This window comes from Lepidothrix coronata, unplaced genomic scaffold (assembly GCF_001604755.1).
Source record: "Lepidothrix coronata isolate B3197 unplaced genomic scaffold, Lepidothrix_coronata-1.0 Scaffold49, whole genome shotgun sequence".
NCBI classification, from domain to species: Eukaryota; Metazoa; Chordata; class Aves; order Passeriformes; family Pipridae; genus Lepidothrix; species Lepidothrix coronata.
Genome location: NW_016690229.1, coordinates 3,147,680 through 3,166,677, shown reverse-complemented (window position 1 = coordinate 3,166,677; position 18,998 = coordinate 3,147,680). Strand labels below are relative to the sequence as shown.

At 40.2% G+C, this 18,998-nt stretch overlaps 1 protein-coding gene across 2 annotated transcripts in view; it reads right to left on the bottom strand.

The window, feature by feature from the left end:
- Positions 1-18,998, bottom strand: part of LOC108497553 (guanine nucleotide-binding protein G(s) subunit alpha) — a 52,612-nt gene that overhangs the window by 21,984 nt on the left and 11,630 nt on the right. The window contains exon 3 of one of the 2 annotated variants that reach the window (XM_017815253.1): positions 15,815-15,912. In XM_017815253.1, the coding sequence (XP_017670742.1) occupies positions 15,815-15,912 (98 nt within the window). Of the gene's footprint in view, positions 1-4,226; positions 4,232-15,814; positions 15,913-18,998 lie in introns of those variants that run through there. The other variant, XM_017815254.1, reaches the window with a different exon arrangement.

Sequence of the window (18,998 nt, the reverse complement as noted above, 5' to 3'; positions counted from 1 at the left end):
TAAATGGCTGAAACCCTAAACCTGAATTATTCATTAACAGATTACAGATTTCCTCTTCTACATGAAAGAAACATTTAAACAGTCTCAGGAGAAGAACTGAACTAAAACAGACACTAAAAATCATGGGTATAATTGCTGCACTGGGAAAGATAAGAAGGGGTCTGAGATGATATTTCCCTTCCCCAAATGTTGTCCATATTCCCACATCAACACTCCTTCAGGGGTTATGAACCCAGCCGGGCTTTTGGCTGCCCAATATCCAAGTCTGTTATTCTGCACAAAGACATAAACCCAGCAACCCTCTTATGACACCTGACTCTAAGGAAGCACTAAATGATGAACAGCACCCTTCAGAGTTGCAGTCCTGGTTCAAATACGTACCTGAAACTTTGTGGCCATCTGATATTCACAGCCCAGAGATCTGGAAATAAATGTGCAACTCAAAGCTGTGCTCGGAAGCAGAGGCACGAGGCAGCTCCAGGGGAACAGTCCTGGGCTGGCTCACCTATTGCTCTGATACCTGCAACTGGTAACTCTGCAATTTAAGAGTGCTGAGGACAATTCCAGGATTTCCACTGGTTCTGCATTACTATAATTAGAGCTTCCGGATCGTGGTTTACACTTAGAACAGCAGCAAAGGTTGCAAGGTGGGAGAGACTCAGATCAGATGGGTCACACGGGGAGAAAGTCTGGAGAGAAGACTCAATGGTTGTGCTGAAAGGGAGGTGTGTTCCTACATTACCTACACCATAGCAGGTGCTTATTTATACATACACAGTCTATAAACACCATAACCATATGTGAAACAGCTTTTATCACACGACAGCATTTTAACTCCACTTCCTCTACTCAGTGGCAAATTATTAGACTCACCACAAAAAAGGGTGTCTGAGCACAGCAACTGATACATTACACAGAAGTTAATAATATGCGACTACTAAATATAGCCATTCCCGCTTTTCTTCTGCGTTTTGCTGCCTAAGAGATTTCTGCAGCATCTTGCACACACTGGCTGCCCTGTATGGATTGTGATGCTCAAAACTAGTGACAGGTGCAGAGCTTTCAAAACAGCACCCTTCCCTCACACCATCCCACCCACGTTCAGCTTCAGCTTGTAAAACTGCACTTATCTGCTTTGTAGAAATGCACACGCACAGGAAGTCCAAGGAACAGACTGCCAACAAGCAGAGGAGAAAATTAAAAAAGATCTGAGACGCTAATAAACCGTGCCAGAATTACACACTGCGGCTAAACACAGGTTTTAAGGGAACATCACTAGAGCACTTCTGCAGATAAGCATAGCTTTCATTTTAATTAAAGGAGAAAATTCCCCTCCTTTGAATGAACTCACTTCCACAGGAGAGATCTATGTTTTACTAGCACATCTTACGATTTTCTGTTTCTTTGCCTAAAGACAACAGAATAGGGAACAAAAAAACCCCCTAAAGGTCTATATAATTTATATTAAGGTCACTGACTTTCTTGATTGTGGCTCCGAACACCAAGCATTTAAAAAAACCCCACAAGCCCCACACTGCTCTGCAGTAGAACTTCCTCCTGTTACCTACATTCATTTTTATCAGTATGAACTGCAGATACTTACTGGAGTTACAGTTAAAAGGTATCCCAAGGGAAAAAAAAAATCTTTGACTAACATCACAACTCAAAAATGCAACTTTTTAAAGAGCTGTCTGGACACAAACCTGAGTAAGGTGCTTGAGGGGACTCTGCTTGATCAAGGAGGTGGGACTGGATGGCCTCAGTGCTCCCGTCCAACCCTACCCATCTGGTGTGATCCTGTAACTACTGATTTCTAAGGGAGACCACCATACATTTACACAGTCTAACTCTGCAGAGAAAAATCTGTTTCAGTTTTCTTCATGTCCAGCATTAATCCACCATAATGCTTCGTGGTGTGGGTGTCAGAAATAAATGTGAAACAGTTCAGAGTTTAAAAGAGACGCTATTTAAATCTGGATAGTACAACCTGATTTGTCCTGTAAACCTCATATGCATAAAGCAGCATATGCTTGTACAGATTCTGGTAATTACAGAGGTTTGTTTCAAAAAAACCCGTGTTTCATACAATATAAACACGGTAATTGTCACATTATCTCACAATCTACACTGTGATTTCAATTATGCACAACAAAGGGACTGCTCATGAGAACTGAGCTGAGAGGGTAAATCACACCCCTCATAATAATAGTAACAAACCTGTGTTCATTAGTGTCTGTTTGTTTTTAAAAGGTATTTGTTGAACTATTGCAAACATCTCTTACAGACTGGTGAAAAAGAAAAATGTACTGGGTGTGGCATCAATCTTTCATTTGTAAGACTTGTCTTGAGGGAAATCGGTTTCATATTCTTCACAGCCACGTGACTTTATCAGAAAACCGCAGTACACAATTTTGGCATAATTAGCAGGACCTTCTTAAATTCAGCCCAGAAGAAAGCTCTGAGGGAAATAAACACATTTCACATCATTAGGGAAAGTCAGAGCTGAAATGGAGGTACCAGCCTCTGCACACAACAGCAGAAATCCTACCTATTTTTAGTTCACAATTCCAATAAGAAAACAGCTGGGAGTCTAATGAAATTATCTTGGTGACAAATTTAATGGACTGAACACTAAAGTTACTATTTTTAAATAAAGTTCCTAATTATCCTTCAAAACAAGAAGCAATTAAGCAGCAGTGGAGCTACAGCTTCCCAAGCGTCTGCTGAGGCTCGGCTCCAATCAGATTGAAACTGGGAAATGGCTCAACACCTTTCTGATCCTAAAAATTGGTGGAGGGCCAAGCTTGGGGTTTGGTTGGGGTTTTTTTTAGTTTAATGAGAGCGGTTCTGCTTTGACCTGTCCTGTCCAGTCCTGCCTTGCCCTGTTTTTCCCTGCCTGATCCCCAGTCACCCTCCTCATGCGCTGGGAATGTCTCTGTGCAGCTGCACAATCCACAACGTGCTCGGAGAGGAGACTGTGGAGGAAAATAGAAATGCAGCACAAAATGTCTGAAGAGAGCTGGTGAAAACCATAGAGGAGAACACACTGCTTGGACCCTAGAGTAGTTCAGCTCTGTGGAAGAGAGGTGGACAGGGAAGTACTCCAGAGGCAATGGAGAAGGGTCAAGGCTCCTACCTAGCCAAGAGCTCTGAAAGAGCACAGAGGAGTTCTGATATTTGCCACTTCAATGAAACAGCTACATAAATCACAATAAAGCGACTTTTAATCTGACATCTTCTCCAAATAGCTCTTTAAAACTAGACATTTTAAATACTGGTTCCCTTGATAACACACTGTGACACCAATGAGTCCATTTTACTTGTAACCTCACACTCCACACTCCTGTGTACTATACACCGGATTTCTGAAAAAACTTTGAACAACAGGGGTAGAGAATTAGAGTTAGCATTGAAAATACACTAACACACTAACAATTACATTTTCATGTGACATGCCAAGATCCTAGAGTCTGGAATGCCCATTTGGGGAATATATCATCTATGCTGCTAAACCAGATCTCTAAATCCATCCTCTCACTCCTTCTACCAAACCACTTCATCATGTCAAGATGCTTGATGACATTGCAATACTTCTTGGCATTAGTACCACGAAAGATTGATCACCCTTCACTCATCTGATTTCATTTAAAACCTCACACTATCCAAAATCATCCAGTGGTTTTTGCAGATGTGAGCTTTCATATTTTTCTTGAATAAGAAATATATCAAGACAGCAGTTTACAAATGGGGAAACTATGTTTCACCCAAGTCTGGCCTTTGATAACAAAATGTGTGTCTCCTAAAGCAGTTCAGCTCTGTGGAACAGAGGGGAACAGCGAGTCCTCCAGAAGAAACAAGAAGCCACTCTGAGGCAAAAGAAAGGAGACTGTACACCTTAACTGCAAAATCTGTTCTTCATGGCACACGTACTGATAGGCAGAGCTAATGAAAAGACCAAAATAAAACAACAACCTGGAGACTTGAGCAACACTGGCTCACTCATGAGACTCAATCTGATGTAAGAATATCCAGAGAACAGCCACACTCTTCAAGAAACTATGTAAGGAAATTGCCTTGCCAGATATGAAGCTTCAAGATGCAACACGGTCCCTGATATTTTATACTATAAATAATTAAAATCCCTCTGAGATGCCTTAGCAACAGAAGTGGTGGACAGTGTGGTACTGAGCAACTTAGCAAGTATTACAAACATTAATAACAGTAACTGAACAATCAAAACAATAAATGAACAATCAAAAAGGGCAAACTAACACATCACGGGGATTTTGCATGTACACTGCTATTTTCGTTTATTTATATATATTACTTAGGCTTCAGAAGGATTTTATTTTTTATTTTTTGTAAAAACACAAATCTTAGTCAAGATCCCACAGCAGGACTTGGCCACCTGACCTGGACTGGATGTGGGTCCTGCCAGCACCACACTCCTCCAGACCCTCCTCTAGGACCCAAGGCTCCTTCCCTCCCCCAGCTGCAGCAGCTTTCCTAAAAATAGCCCTCTTCTAGCTTTTCCTTGGGCTGCAGCTTACATGAACCCTCTGGTGGGGGGAGGGAAACCTTGTGGAGTACCCAAGGCACTTCACAGGAAATTTTGCTGGGCAGCCAACACGTTTCGAGTGTAAATTATCACCCAGACACTGAAACCCCTCACTTGTGTAATGAACACACTGCAATTCAGCTTTGATGGTGCAAACCCTTCTCGGAGACTTAATTAGTGTACTACAATACAAACACAGTTAACACAGTTAAATATAATTCTAACACGTTTCAGATACAAAATCAGTGTATAATATACTACAAAGTAATCAGTTAAAAATGGTGTTTCAAATCACAAAACTTATCAACCACATCCTGCTACAAAATTATTCTTAATCACATGTAAAATTTGCCAGCAATTTCTTCCAGTTTATTTAGAACTAATCACATACTATAAAAAGTACTTAAAGATTACTTAAGCTCAGCATCAGTTTGAGAACTTCTTCACCTAATATGAGCTTAATCTATTTTTTAATTTTCAGCCTGCCCTTCCTATAGTCGGGATTTTATGACCATGTTCTCTGCATGCAAGCACATGGTCTCAATAAACTTTTGAGCCTGCTGGTAAATCTGTACCAAATGTACTGCAGACATCTTTGTCAGGGGTCTCTCAAAACCAGTAACTTCAGCAATACCTGTGAATGCAGGCAAGCACCAGACAAAAGAAATTTAAATTGAGGTCCCCAGTGAAGGAAAGGCTTTGGTGGATCATGGAACAGAGGAGTTCCCAGAGGAGGAAAATGAGGGAGAGAACGAGCAAGTCAGCACTGAGTGCTCCCTCTCCCTGGGACAGGCAGTGATGTATCTGCAGTGTTTCAGCCCAGGGAATAATTGGGAATCGAACCTGGCACTTTCACACTGTACCAGCAAATGTACTGGCCTCATTTGATCCTTGTATCAGGAATTTTCTGTTGCCTTCTATCTTTTGGAATACTGTGGGTTTTAATTCCTTTTTAAAAAGCAAGTCTTTAATGAGGTTTTATAGTATCCTTTTAGGTCTCAGTTTGATAAATAATAATGGCCAGTCTTCGCGAGCGAAGATTTGGGAAAGGTCATTAACCCTTCGAGCCTGCGCAGTGGATTTTTTAGGTGAGACACAGCGTGCGCTGAACTGAGCCCACCCTTTAATCCTGAGGTTCATCTGCCGGGGCCAAGCAAACTTGGACAGTGGCAGTGAGGTCCCCAGGACGTAGGTTTGTTTAGAGTGACCTTCTCTTAGATGGATTGCCACACAGGGCTGACGAGCTCCATCTGCCCGGGGGGCCGGGAATCAAACCCGGGTCGCAGCGGTGAGAGTCCTGCACCCTAACCACTAGACCACCAGAGGCCCCCAGTTTGATAAAAGTATTCCTCTAATTGTCACCCTCCAATCCTGAGATGTTCCTTTTCTGCAGCAGAACAGCCCGAGCGATAACAGCTCTCGTAAAAAACAACCACCAACTGTGCTACAAAAGCTGTTGTGCTTGCTGATCCTTCTGTGAACACCAGAACCAGCAGCTCCCAAGGTCAGGCAAAAAGTTCCAGCAGCTACACACCCACCAAGGTGAGTAAACTGCAAAATCCTAAAAACACCAGTCACACCTGCTCCACGTTGGGAGCACATGGGAAGCACATCGTTCCACCAGCCCTTTCCTGCTGCAGCAGCATTTTATGTGCCTCCCACAGCAGCAGCCAGACAGACTCAAGGGGTCTTCCCTCTCAAGATCCCCTCATGCACCAGCACTGCACCCCACATCAGCTATCCTGGCACTTCTACCACCAAATCCACCCAGGAACGTTGCTCCGGCCTTACACAGGCCATGCAAAAATGATGCAATCAATGCCACGCTCCTTCTTGTTTCCTCAAGTGTTTATTTATAGCTTGCTCTGTATTTTGTGCCTGCAGATCTTCCTCCTGCAGGAGGGATTCCTGGGCAAGGCTGCTCCAGCCTCTGTGGAAGTCTTTTATTCCGCTTGTTTCTGTCTCATATTGAATTGTTTGTTCCAACCACAGCTCAAAACAACCCTTGTTCAGGGCTTTCTCTGAACAAAGGGACGTTGCATGAGCATGGGAAGGAAGGGTGAGTGAAAATTAATTCTCAGGAACCAATAAGAGTTTTAACAGTTGCTTCGATTGATTCTCACCACTTGACAGCTATGGTTTTTCATCGCTACAGTAAAATCCAAGACTTTTACACCATTAAAGCTGATACTCACAATTCAAGATGTTGTTTGCTCTGTTTTTTAATAAGGTTATGGGAATTTTATAGTAAAACCGAGCACACTTTTTATATTAATGAGTAAAACTTGAATAAATACAACTGTCTAGTACACCCTGGGCACATGGCAACCTCACAGAGTTTACACAGACACAATTCCTCCTCTTATTTAACTTCTCACCCTAATTCACTCTGGCCCAATTCATTCATTCATTCCCAGTTCAGACTGACCACTACCTGTCTTCACAAAAACCAGAGGACTGAAGGATTACTCTGTACACAATAATCTACTATTTTACTCATTCTGATTTTCTAGAAATGTGTGTTTTGAGCGATGCCATTACAGAAGTCTCACCTGCAGCAAACAGAGTTATTTTTAGGCTGGATTTGCATTTTTCCTACCATTAAAAAGGTATATTCTGGGCCTAGAGAAAATAAAAATATAGAAAAAAAGAGCAATATCATTGCAAGATCCACACATAGCAAAGGCAAACCTGAGAATCCTGAGCTTTCAGCACTTACATAGCTTTGCCACTTGTCTGACTTTCTGCACGTGTCAAACCTCCTCCAGCACTGGGCCTGTCCTGCAGTAAATGCACCAATGGTCTGTTCATGAGCTTTGCAAGAGGAGCCCAAGCCAGTGTTTACTACAGTGTGAGATCCCCTCGCTCCAGGAATGTGAGGCATCGCTGGAAGGATGAAAGGCTGCTCAGCAGAACCCCAAGGAATCCACACAATCATCGATGCTTGTGAAACCTGTTGTTAATGAATTAACTCACAGGAGGAGAGTTCCTGTAAGGGTGCATCCAGGCTCTTGAATTTTCTTTTAATCTTTACAATCACGAAAGAAAAATAAAATTGTGTGGGAATACTATGGGAGTAGCTACATTTAATGTTTGTATGTAACAATGCAACACACTAATTTCTTGAATAAATTATTTTGTGTCAAGTCTGTAACAACCGTGATGAATTTCTCAAAATGGATTGCACACTGAGTCAGGGCTGTGACTGCACAAGACATCTTGTTTACTAATATATTAGTTGTTTGACAAATATTGGTCATTTTAATTAGATGGACAATTATTTATGACGTTTCAAAACTTAACAAATCATCAAGCAAAATAATCAACAAAAGTCAACCCTACACAACTCCTTGATTAGAAGTTGGTAACACTACTTTTCAGGGTGGCAACTCTCTCCCTGTTTTGCAACACAAACCCCAGGTAAGTTTAGCTTTAGGCATAAATCTGTATACAAATACCCAGTTATGTGCAGAGCCAGTGTTGTTCACTAATTCCCATTCTATTACAAACTCGTACCTATCAACAGAGCAAGAGACCAATATAATATTCACAGCGTCTCCTCCAAACCCCTCAGTGGGTAAAAGATGTTTTTTCATACATTTCTTGCATATTCTCTCACACTATTACTTAATGCCACAACAAAAACTTTTGAGGGCGGGAAAAGAAAACAGTGGGAAGGAATGAGGAACCTGTTGCCATTAAAATGCAGAAATTAGTAAGAGTTTAATTAACAGAAGGTTTTGGCTTATATTCCATCTCCTTACATTTCAACTCTTTCCCTTCACCCACAAAAAAAATTCCACTGCATTTGCATTTCTAGGTTTGCAGAGAACAGAGCCACAAAAAACAAAGCAGAAGCCTGAACAGGTATCAGAAATATGTTGACTAAGAAATCCAGACACCACTGAACCAAACAGACTTGAAAGCAATTACAAAAATATGCGTCCGATATTTGCTTTAAAAAAAAAGCTCAGGATTATTTTATTTTCTCTTTTGAAATAGAAATCTCAGGGATTCTGCACATTTTTGCCTTATATCTGTATGTTTAAAATCATTTGGTGATGCAGGCATAATATTCTTTTTCAAACAACATGTTGCCATTTTTACCAGTAGTAACAAGGAATCTGTTCTTCTCTTCACTGAATTATTTTTAACTCTGTTAATTAACATTATGAGTATAGGCCACCCATCAAGAAATTGGGCTGAAGAACTTTGTCTGCAGAATTCTGGACTGTAGCCAAATACTTTTAGTACAGAATTATCTTCTGAATATGCATCATTCTTAGGTTCAGACAGCAGTAGTTATACATTCACATTCTTTGGTAAACTTTGGTTTCAAAGCAGACTACTAAAAGAAAGTATCAGTGGAGATACATCCTGAGCAAACTACACATTAGACTCCACACAGTATTTTCTTCTACCTAAAATGTCAATATGTCTGTTATCAAACACTGCCTTCCTGACACTCTCCTGATCTTCTTCTGACATTCAAAATGAAACTTCTCTGTTAGAGGAGCACAGCAATCTACTGACCAAATCATGTGGGTGTCTGCTTATGATCTCAGGAAAAAATACTATTTTATGGGTAAATTTTATTTAAATAAAATGTTACAATTTATGCCAAATTTTGGAAAATACTCTTGATCCAGTGCACGCCTAACCTGAGCAAATGTTGTGCCTATCAATGTTACTGAAACAAAGAAATAGCTGTTGTGTGAGCAAATGCTCCATTTGCACATGAAACCAAATGTAACACTGAGAAATGAAGATCCCTTTTCACTGAATCAGGCACCAAATGAACACCAGGGTTTACCCTTAACTCTTGCAGGCACTAGCAAGAGATGTTTTTAAACTAAAAGGCAAAGTCTGAGTGTTTGGATGCAGAATTGGGTCAGGAAATTGGGGAAGAAGTTCCAACCCAGCTTTTTTATGCTCCTCAATCAGGTCAGCCCAGCCTCGAGCTGAAGGCAAAACTCCAGTATTTACAACTAGACAGGGAAAGGAAGTTGCATCTGCAGCCAAAGGCCAGAAAGGAACTGGCACATGAACAGATGTGTGGAACAAAGGAGAAATAAAAGCAGTACATGAATGAAGGCAATGGGCCCGTGGGGCTACAAGTGTCAGAGTGAGTGAAGGTGGAGGCAGAATCGGGTTCTCGGAGCAAACAGCTAAACCCCTTCACAGTGACTCAGAGCAATGCAGTGGGCATCACCAAAAACCTGTGGTATGACTTCAGTTATTCACATTTTGGACTTGCAAAGGTCTTCTGGCCATCATGGCAATCACCTTTGTATTTTCCTTACTGGAGCACCTAATTCGTAACGCTCAACCTGTTCCAGGACACCTTTTGTTTTGTCTTGCTTCATGCTAGGATGTAATTTACTTTGAAGACAGAGAAGTTTATCTGGGGTTGAGCATAGCTTGAAATTATGAATTTATGATTAGCTGTGACAAGAGTGGGAACATGTGTTGGATTCATAATCCATTTACTGGCTAAATTTAGGTAATCTGGTTTTCAGAGCACTTGCCAGCAGGCACATCCCTGCTATTGACAGTCAGCAAGAAAGGGCACACACATGGAGAAGTTGGCTATAATTCAGCTACTATATATTTGGACTCATGTTGTTAGTAGTGACTTCACTGAAGTCACAAAAAGACAGGAGCTACTGTGCTTCCAATCATCTACAGCAACCTATTTCTGTACCTAATACCCCACTGGATTGCAGAAGAAGTATAACCTGGGTTGTATTCTTCTTTTTTTAATTGAAATTTAACCTTGTTTAAAATATGATCTTCAATATTCCCTCAGGCTGAAGATGAGCAGGGAGAAGACCCTAATTCAGTTCTCTCTAAGCACTCTGGAATAAAGTAAGGTGGGTTTTATAATCGAGACCAAGAATTAGAAGTTAGATGATGTGGGTCTACTCCCTGGCTTGCCAAGGAATTCACACAGCAGTAGACAAGCTCATCAGCTTTAGATCAGCAAAAGGGGACATGACTATTATTCTTCCTCAGGGGAATGTTTAACAGTATAATTGTTACTGTCCGTAAGAAGCTCATGTATGCCAGGAATAAAGGCCAGGGAAATTCCTGTCCTGTTGAATGTGAGCATGCAGACATGGCTTGCAGAGCTGCAGCAGACAAGAGAAACCACTCTTGTCAAAATCATATCCAGTGGAAAGAAAGTAAAGGGAAAAAAAAGTAATAAATAATATGAATAAGAAACTAGACTAACAGTAGTACCCCTGATAAATCAGCCACTATTTAAAAAGGTGAGACTTTGAGCAAACACACTTTACTACATGTTCCATGAAGGGAACTTTGTCACGAAGTGAAATCAACATGGAAGAAAATCATTAAGTGCTCAGATCGGGGCTCTTAATTGCTCTCTGCAAGTCTGCAAATCCAGAAATAAAACACACCATAAATCTTAATAAAAATATAAAGAATTTACAACTCATAACACGTTAGAAATTAAAAAACCAGCGTGTCCACATGCGCTGATCCTTCAGCAGCCCCGCACAGCAGTCGGTTAATAGCTGCACTCCCCTCCTTTCTTTGATAAGTATTTTAAAAACAAACATCTTAAAAAATACTTCTCATAAAACCCTTCTGGAGCAGCCTGGCAGAGTTTCAAGGTACCAGAGAGGCTCTGCTGGTGCTGAAGTTGGAGAACCGCGACTCCGCACCTCGAGCAGCCGCCTCCCCGCGCCTTCTCCTTCCCGAAATGGCAGCAGCAGGAGAAGAGCTGGCGGCAGGAAATAGCGTGAGAATGGGCTCTCTCATGCTACTTCCAGCCCTTCCTGATATCAGAGGGTGTGAAATGGGTTGCAAAGACTGTCTCTCACATTATTTCCTTTTCCACCCCAGCCAAAACCAGGAAGCGCCAGCGAGGAGATACGTACGCAGAGAAAGCACAGCGTAAAATAAAGTACAAATTCAAATTAATAGCCAAGGCTACTAAAGCAAAAATTTAAGGATCTGTGGGCACAGCCTAATATTAGCAACTCTAGGAAAAGCAGGAGAAGGCTCATGTACCCAGGCTTTGCTTTTTATTTGCTACTGACATCAAAGCAAGTTTCTTCAGGCCATCCTCATACTTTGGGTCAGACCTTCCAGCACGGTGTCAATCCTTCATGTCCTCATGCCACAAACAGCACATGCCTGTTTGAGGGAAAGATCCTTCTTACTCTGACTACTCTGCTGTGTATTTGTGAGTCTTTTAAGACCAGAGCTCCTCAAATGAAACCTGAGCTAGAAGTATTAGCAACAACAGCACTTCAAAGAGATCACGTCTGTTCGTATTTGACAGAAGGCACAGATTTGTCAAACAGGTCTTGGCACGTCACAGTGGAAATGGCTCCTATATTTTTGACATTAATAATAATTTTAAATAAAATGTAATCCTCTGCCTTTAGGGAAGAAATATGAACGATGGTAAATAATTTAACATCGTTTGAGATTTTCTGTATTCTAGACACTTCTGTGTTCTTCTGTTTATTATTAGCCAAGAGCAGGATCACATGGCAGCTTCAGCAGGAACACTCCTTCTCCTCTGTAAATCCCTGCGAGATGCAAGAGCAATGAAATTTGCCCTCCTCATAGATAATGCTCCCTCCTCACAGAATACATTCCTCTCAGAGACAAACTGCGGACAACCTCACAGACCACATTGTTCTAAAAGCAGAAATGAAACTAATTACTTGGTAAGTCCAGTTCAGAAAAGGGAAACAAGCTGCCTTTCCTTTCCCTGCCTCTCGAGACTGTCAAATATGCCTCGACAGGAAGTACAGTAAAGCTCATGATGAGCAGAGGCAGCTACTCTTTCAAAATGAACAGGGTTATTCCAAAGTGACATTTTCATTTAGCCAGGGAGCTTGAGGATAAAGGGCAGGATACCAGAAGGGCTCTCCAGCAGATGAGGTTACTGGCCAGGCCTTCCAGCTTCACACCTTCAAAGATCCCAACTGCAGGGAAATGGGAAGGTACCTGTAGCTTTTGGTCTCTTCTGACCCAACACAACCAAGAACTCGGCAGAGCAATGAAAAGTGTGTATTAATGGTCACTTCTTATGGGGAGACACAGAGTTGTAGTGATTCAGCAGAAAGCACTGCAGTATTTAAAGTTACTGCTCAGCAACAGGTGACAAATACCATTTCCAGACTCTGAACACCTACGTTTAAGTTAGGGAGATACAACAAATTAGGCTGAGAATATTTGTTCCCACTTTCTTGGGAATGAACATGCAGCAAAAAGTGTCTTTGCCCTTGTGCTCTGTCCATCCAGGAGAGCTCCTGACCCACCAGAAAGTTCCCTTCTCTCCTCAGCACAAACTCTGCAGATGTTTAAGCCACCATCTCCTGAACATCTTTCTTTTCCAGACGCCTCCTGCAGCTGTGCCATCGAGCCCTGAACTTTGAAAAGACTTTCTCTTGGACTACAGCTTAACTGTCCCCGTGGAGAATCAGCTTCTATCCATGAAAAGCAGAATTGGGAAAGCAGCAATGACAGACAGAAGGGAACGAGGTAAGTCCTCATGGCCTTCCCTGTACCTTAGTGCCACCCTCATCCCACTGAGAAAGAAGGAAATAGGAGGGAAAGGACTCGTGCCAGTTCCCAAAGCACAGCAGGCAGGAGGCTGCCTGGAACAGTTGCCACACGAGCCCTGGGATGTGCCCCCTCCCTGAGGACAGACCAGCCCCTGAGCTCTCCGGGATCCCCCAAGCTCTGCACACATTTCATGCAGGTGGGGCAGAAACAGAAACAAATTTTATTCCGATACTGACATTTCTGAAAGACAAACAAGGCCCTGTAAGACACACGCTCCTCGCTGTTCCCTGCTAAAAGACAGGCAAAATTGATTTTTAAACACTTGGCAGAATCTCCTTGCAAAGCCTCCTATATATAAACTGTGTCACTTACAACAGTGAAAAAATTGTTCATTTTTAAAAACTGCAGAATGTTAAATGAGCCCATACCAAGACAAACTTTACGCTAAGCAATTCACACTTCAAAGAATGACAGTTGAAAAAATTAAATTTTTTTACAAACAACTCTGAGAAGTCATTTTTGTGAACAAGAAACGTTTAGAATTTTAAAGCAATTCACTGAACAAAGAATCCATTAATATTTAAGAATTTATTCAACTTTCAAGAGCAAGAAGGGATTTTTGGAACTGGATTGATCTTGAAAGAGAAAAGTCACTTTTCCATCTCCCATTTCCCGTATGCCTTTCTTGTTTTAAATGGGGACTTCAAAAGGGAATAGTGTTCAGAACCCAAAACTGCTCTCTGAAAAAGCTGACGAGCCCAACAGTTTGCTCAACTTTCTTTTTCAAGTTCTATTAGCTCTAACAGCAGCTTGCACATTCAAATTACAACAGTCCTTACTTGATGAATCTCAGCCACATTTTATATTTTGCCTTTGCTACATTTTTGTTGGTGGGTGCTCACCAGGGTTATTTCGAGGTATCAATCAAGTCAGATTTTATAGGAAATAATTTTTGTCAGGTCCCTTTTTTAATTTAATTTAATATGATAAGAACAAATTCAGCACTTCAAAGTGATGTTATCCTCCAAGCCAACATTTTGCCACTAAAAAGTCTCCTACTATGCATTTTCTGCTATTAAAAACAATACCACTGCATGGTCAAAAATGCCAGAAAGGACAAGAACTACCAAAATTAACAATTAGAAAGCTCCTTCTGCAAGACTGTAATATCTTTTTTTTTTTCCCCCAGAAAAAAAAAAATCTAATTTGTCAGCAATGTTCAAGGTTTATTTTTGGCTCAACAGCCCATGATGTAGAATTAAGTGTTCCACTAGATGGAGCAGGATGGTAAAGCCATCATGAAGGCCACTTCCCTTGCTGATCCATGAAAAAGTCAATGTCCAGGGATGATAAGAATTTTAGCTTTCTTCTGTGTTTTCAGGGCAGAACAAAATTTGTTCCTCTTTCAAGAAAGGGCAACACAAAATCCTCTTAGTGCTCAACAATATTTACTTCTTCCCGGCACAGAAGCTGACTATTAACAAACACTAACCAGAAAGAGATAACCAAGCACTACCAGAAACAAAACCAGCTCTTCCTCATTTCTATCAACTTCACACTAGAAACACAAAATTTACTGGATAGTTGACTGAAAAATGAAAATCCTGTAGTAATTTTTTATTTTGTAGCAACTGAACTTGCAAAAACCTCCGTGCCAAATGATCAAACACAAATCACCTAATGCAAAAGACATCACTGCACATCAAACAAATTCACACTGGAAACAATGGCAAAACTTCAAAGAGGTTCCTACAGACCTAGAGCTGTGCAAGTCATAGTAAAATTATCTCTCTTGTCTCTTTTCAAACAGAGCTAATTGTTGATTTACCTTTCAGTCTACCTAAACAAGCAAACAAAAAAAGAACCATATAGATTTTATTTCATCAAGTGCTCTTTCAGAGATGCAACACGAGACAAACTGCAGTTGCCCATCACCATGTGAGAGGAGAAACCTGCATGCCTGTGAGACCATTAAACCTTACTTCAGCTTCTCCAAAAGAAGTAGAGAGTATAAACTAAGAAATAATATTTTTAACTATTAATATTCCAAATCTAAGTCCTGCAATTCTTGAGCATAACACAACAAAAATACCAGGAATGGTCACAGTTATCAGGAGCACTTTGCCACCAAATTCTGAGCCACAGTATGCTGCTGTATGTGATAAGTAACTGCAAACGTGCAGCAGTGTCTCAAGACAATACTAATTATCACAGTGGTGTAAATACCAGAAGAGAATGAATCTCTCAGATATGTGCAGGAAGGCACATAAGCAGAAGTCTTGGTGACTGATCACAGGCTGCCTCCCGTGATTGCAGCTGCCATCTCTTTGGTTTTGGATAAATAAAATGGACTAGAAACTAAAGTGACAAACATGGGCTTATTTCATACCAACGTACTTTGGAACTTCTGAAACCTGCTGCAGCACCTGAGGTGGGAGAGGCAGGAAATTCAGCCTTTGAGACAATATAACTGTCCCTTCCTTAAGGGGTCAGCCTGTATTAAGACCATTTGAAAGCATCTGCAAGGTTCTCAATGTAGACACTGTCTAACTGAACCACCCCTCTGAACAGTTGATTACCAAGAATTCTCTCTGTAGCAGACATTCCTTTTCCAAGGTATGGAAAAATAATCATCAGGACATGCAAATCACAGTCATTACCAGTCAGTAACAAAACCATCTCCAGCCCACTGGAAGCAATACTTACTACTGTGCACAATCAATCAGCTGATATTCGTTAGATCTCTCATAACAGGCTTTCACACCTTCGTCTTGCCAAAGTGTTTTTGTGTGTTCATAAAACTCCTGAAAGAGGAAAACACTATTAGCAAAATGGATTACAGATGAGGAGCATCAGCAAATGGTAACATATCATTAAATGATGCAATGAACAGGAAACAGCAGCATATTTAACACAAACCTTTAAACAGTGGTTAGAACCTGACTACAAGTTCAGTTGGCTTTCTTAGTTTAATATTCTGCAACACTTAAAGAATTGCTTCTCCACCACTCTGACTGAATCCAAATATAAGAAGAGTTAAATTCTCATAAATGACAACTCTGTTTTTAACAATCAGTGCTCATTGGCACATTTGTTCTCTAACTCACAATTCCACTGTATGTTACATTTATGTGGCTGACACAATTTTTTTTTCTTCAGTGAAACACTTCTCAGTAATTCTTACATAGAGGTAGCAAATGATGATTAGGTTTTACATGACTCTGCAAGTTAGTGAGTACCTTCAGGGACTATGTAGACATCTGTACCTTAGTTAAGTCTGTATCACTTAAGTCAGAGTATCTGCAAAATTTGTTCTTTTACAGTGTAAAAAGACATTGAACTATGGAAGAAATACAATCACACAAGGCCAGATCTTGTTTTGTCTCAACCTTAAAAATTATAAGCCAAGATACGAAAGCAGACAGCCAAAAATGCAATGCTTCAGCTTTGCTGAACTTGAACACAAGTATAAAACACAACCAGAAGCCCTTTCTTTTATATATATAAAAGATTCACTTTGGCTCCAACAAGGCGTGTGCAACATGTAATTGTATTTCTGGCTATCACTAAGAACTCTGAATACTTAGAAAGAACAGCAGCAGCCTGATGACTTAAATACACACACACCACTGTGGGCATTCCTTTTATCAACGACCATGGGCTTTTCTTGGCTCTCTCTCAGGGCTTTAAAGTGCTTTGGACTAAATACTTTTATTCTAAGTGGCTCAGGTAGCTTATTCCAAATAATTTTTTTTTAATCCAGAACAGCATAAGACCTTTAAAATAGTTGCTGTTTATGTTCTATTTTTCCTCCTCCAGCCTTTTCTTAACAGTAGAATTATTTTAAAGAAAAAGAACATGTCTTGAATAGTCATTTTACTGCTTCAAGGTTCCTCCATCTCTTGGGATATCAGTCTCTCACATTCTTTTACTATCAGCGTAGTATAAAGAAAGAATGGGCACATCCAAATATGACTTCAAAGGTTTCACTTGAAAATATCTTTAAAAAAATTCCCTCTCCTATCAGAATGTTAACTAACACCTGAACTGCACAGTAGATCCTTTAAATTGCATCTTAAAGATGCATAATGGCACCTTAAAGGAAATTTAGTGACACCAATTTTCAAAGCATCCTCTTCTTGTATAAGATCATATGTGACTGCGTGATCTTACAACTGTGAATACCAATGATGGAAACAGCCTATCAGATGTAAATTTGATCTTGCTTTTATTGCTATTAAATACTCACTAGCTGCACATACACATCAGCCATAGTAAATGCAACATACACTTCTACGTTTTGTCCTGGTTTCTTTTAATACATAGATTTTGTTTATATACAGTATGAGATGCATCTTTTCATTTTGTTCCATGCTTTTAGGAACTGTTCATGAACAAAAAGACCAGTTAAATTTATTGCATAAGTAGGTAAGAAAATTTTATTTGATTTTTAGTATTTGCAGACTGTACAACCATTTGTTTTTGCTATTAAAGGACATAAGAGATTAATCAAAATCTTAATTCCAGTCCAGTTTTCTGTCTCCCACTGCTGGAATTATGTTTGTTGGATACTTCAATTTTGAAGATTTCCAATTTCTTGGCAGCTGGGAGACTGTTAACTCCCTTCAATCTACAACTCTGTCACAGCACAGTGAGGAAAATATCTTTCCAAAGCAAAAAGGAGAGGGAAGAGAAAGGAAAGGGGAGAAGGGGAATTATCTGCAATCTCACTGTATTTGTACCAAGCCCATTTTGGGGTAGGTTTCTATACTTATTTTCAAAAGTAACAGTAGCACAATACAGAACATCATATGACTCACTCAACTTATTACTACAAAGCTGGGAAATTGAAAAATTGAATCAGCAATTGTACAAGATTTTTGTTTGCTGAAACAGCAGCTGATTCAAATGGACAGACACCACTTAAAATTCTCATCAAGATAACTTACACCAGACTTCAGATGGTTAATTAACTATTTGGCAGAAATATACTTCTAAAACAGACATCTGCTTCAAACTGGGGTCAGCATCTGCCAAACCAATTATATCCAAATATGCCCCCAAATACTCACTTCATCCTGCTTTATAGCAAGTAAACAAATACTAGGCAAAGGTTAGTTTACAGAGAGCACAGTAAAACATTTTCATCATCAAATGTAGATATAAAGTGAAAAACAGGCAGTGCCTTAATAAAAGAAGTCACAGCATAGTAAAACTCTGCCTCATTACTGCTTCTCACTGTAACTATGACACTCTGGCAGAGAGCTGACACAAACCAATTATTTCAAAGAACTTCCAAACTCCATCATACCTTGTGGAGAAACAGTTGGAGTAGTTTCCACAACCAGACTCTTTAAATGAGATGAAAAACAAACCCAGTTCCTGGCCTTAGCATAAACACATTGATAATCAAAAGCCCAGGATTTAGTTTACCAGAGCAGTTACATACTGTTTAGAAGAGTCCTCCCTGTGTTTTAAAGGCAGTTTTAATTTCTAAGAAAATATGTGAGTTACAAGAATGGGATAAAGATCAATGTTTGTGCCTTGTTAGGCCAAATTAGCAATAAAATATTTAAGACTGCCTTTATGCCTGTCCTGCTAATCTGAACTATAACCAGCAATGCTTAGGCAATCTCCTCAGTATGGTTATTAACTGTCCATGTGGGATGGAAAAAGAATTTAAGTCCACATTCTTTGAACTTTTTATTGGCATTTCAAAATCAGGATCTACAGCAAGTAATGAGTAATAGATTATTATACTAGGACACAGTGGGGGTTTTTGGGGGTGGCTTTTTGATGTTTCTTTTGGTCTTTTTTGTCATTTGTTTGTATTAATTTTGTTTTAAAAACTGAACTACATGACTTGTAATAATCAAATATGAAGGCCTCT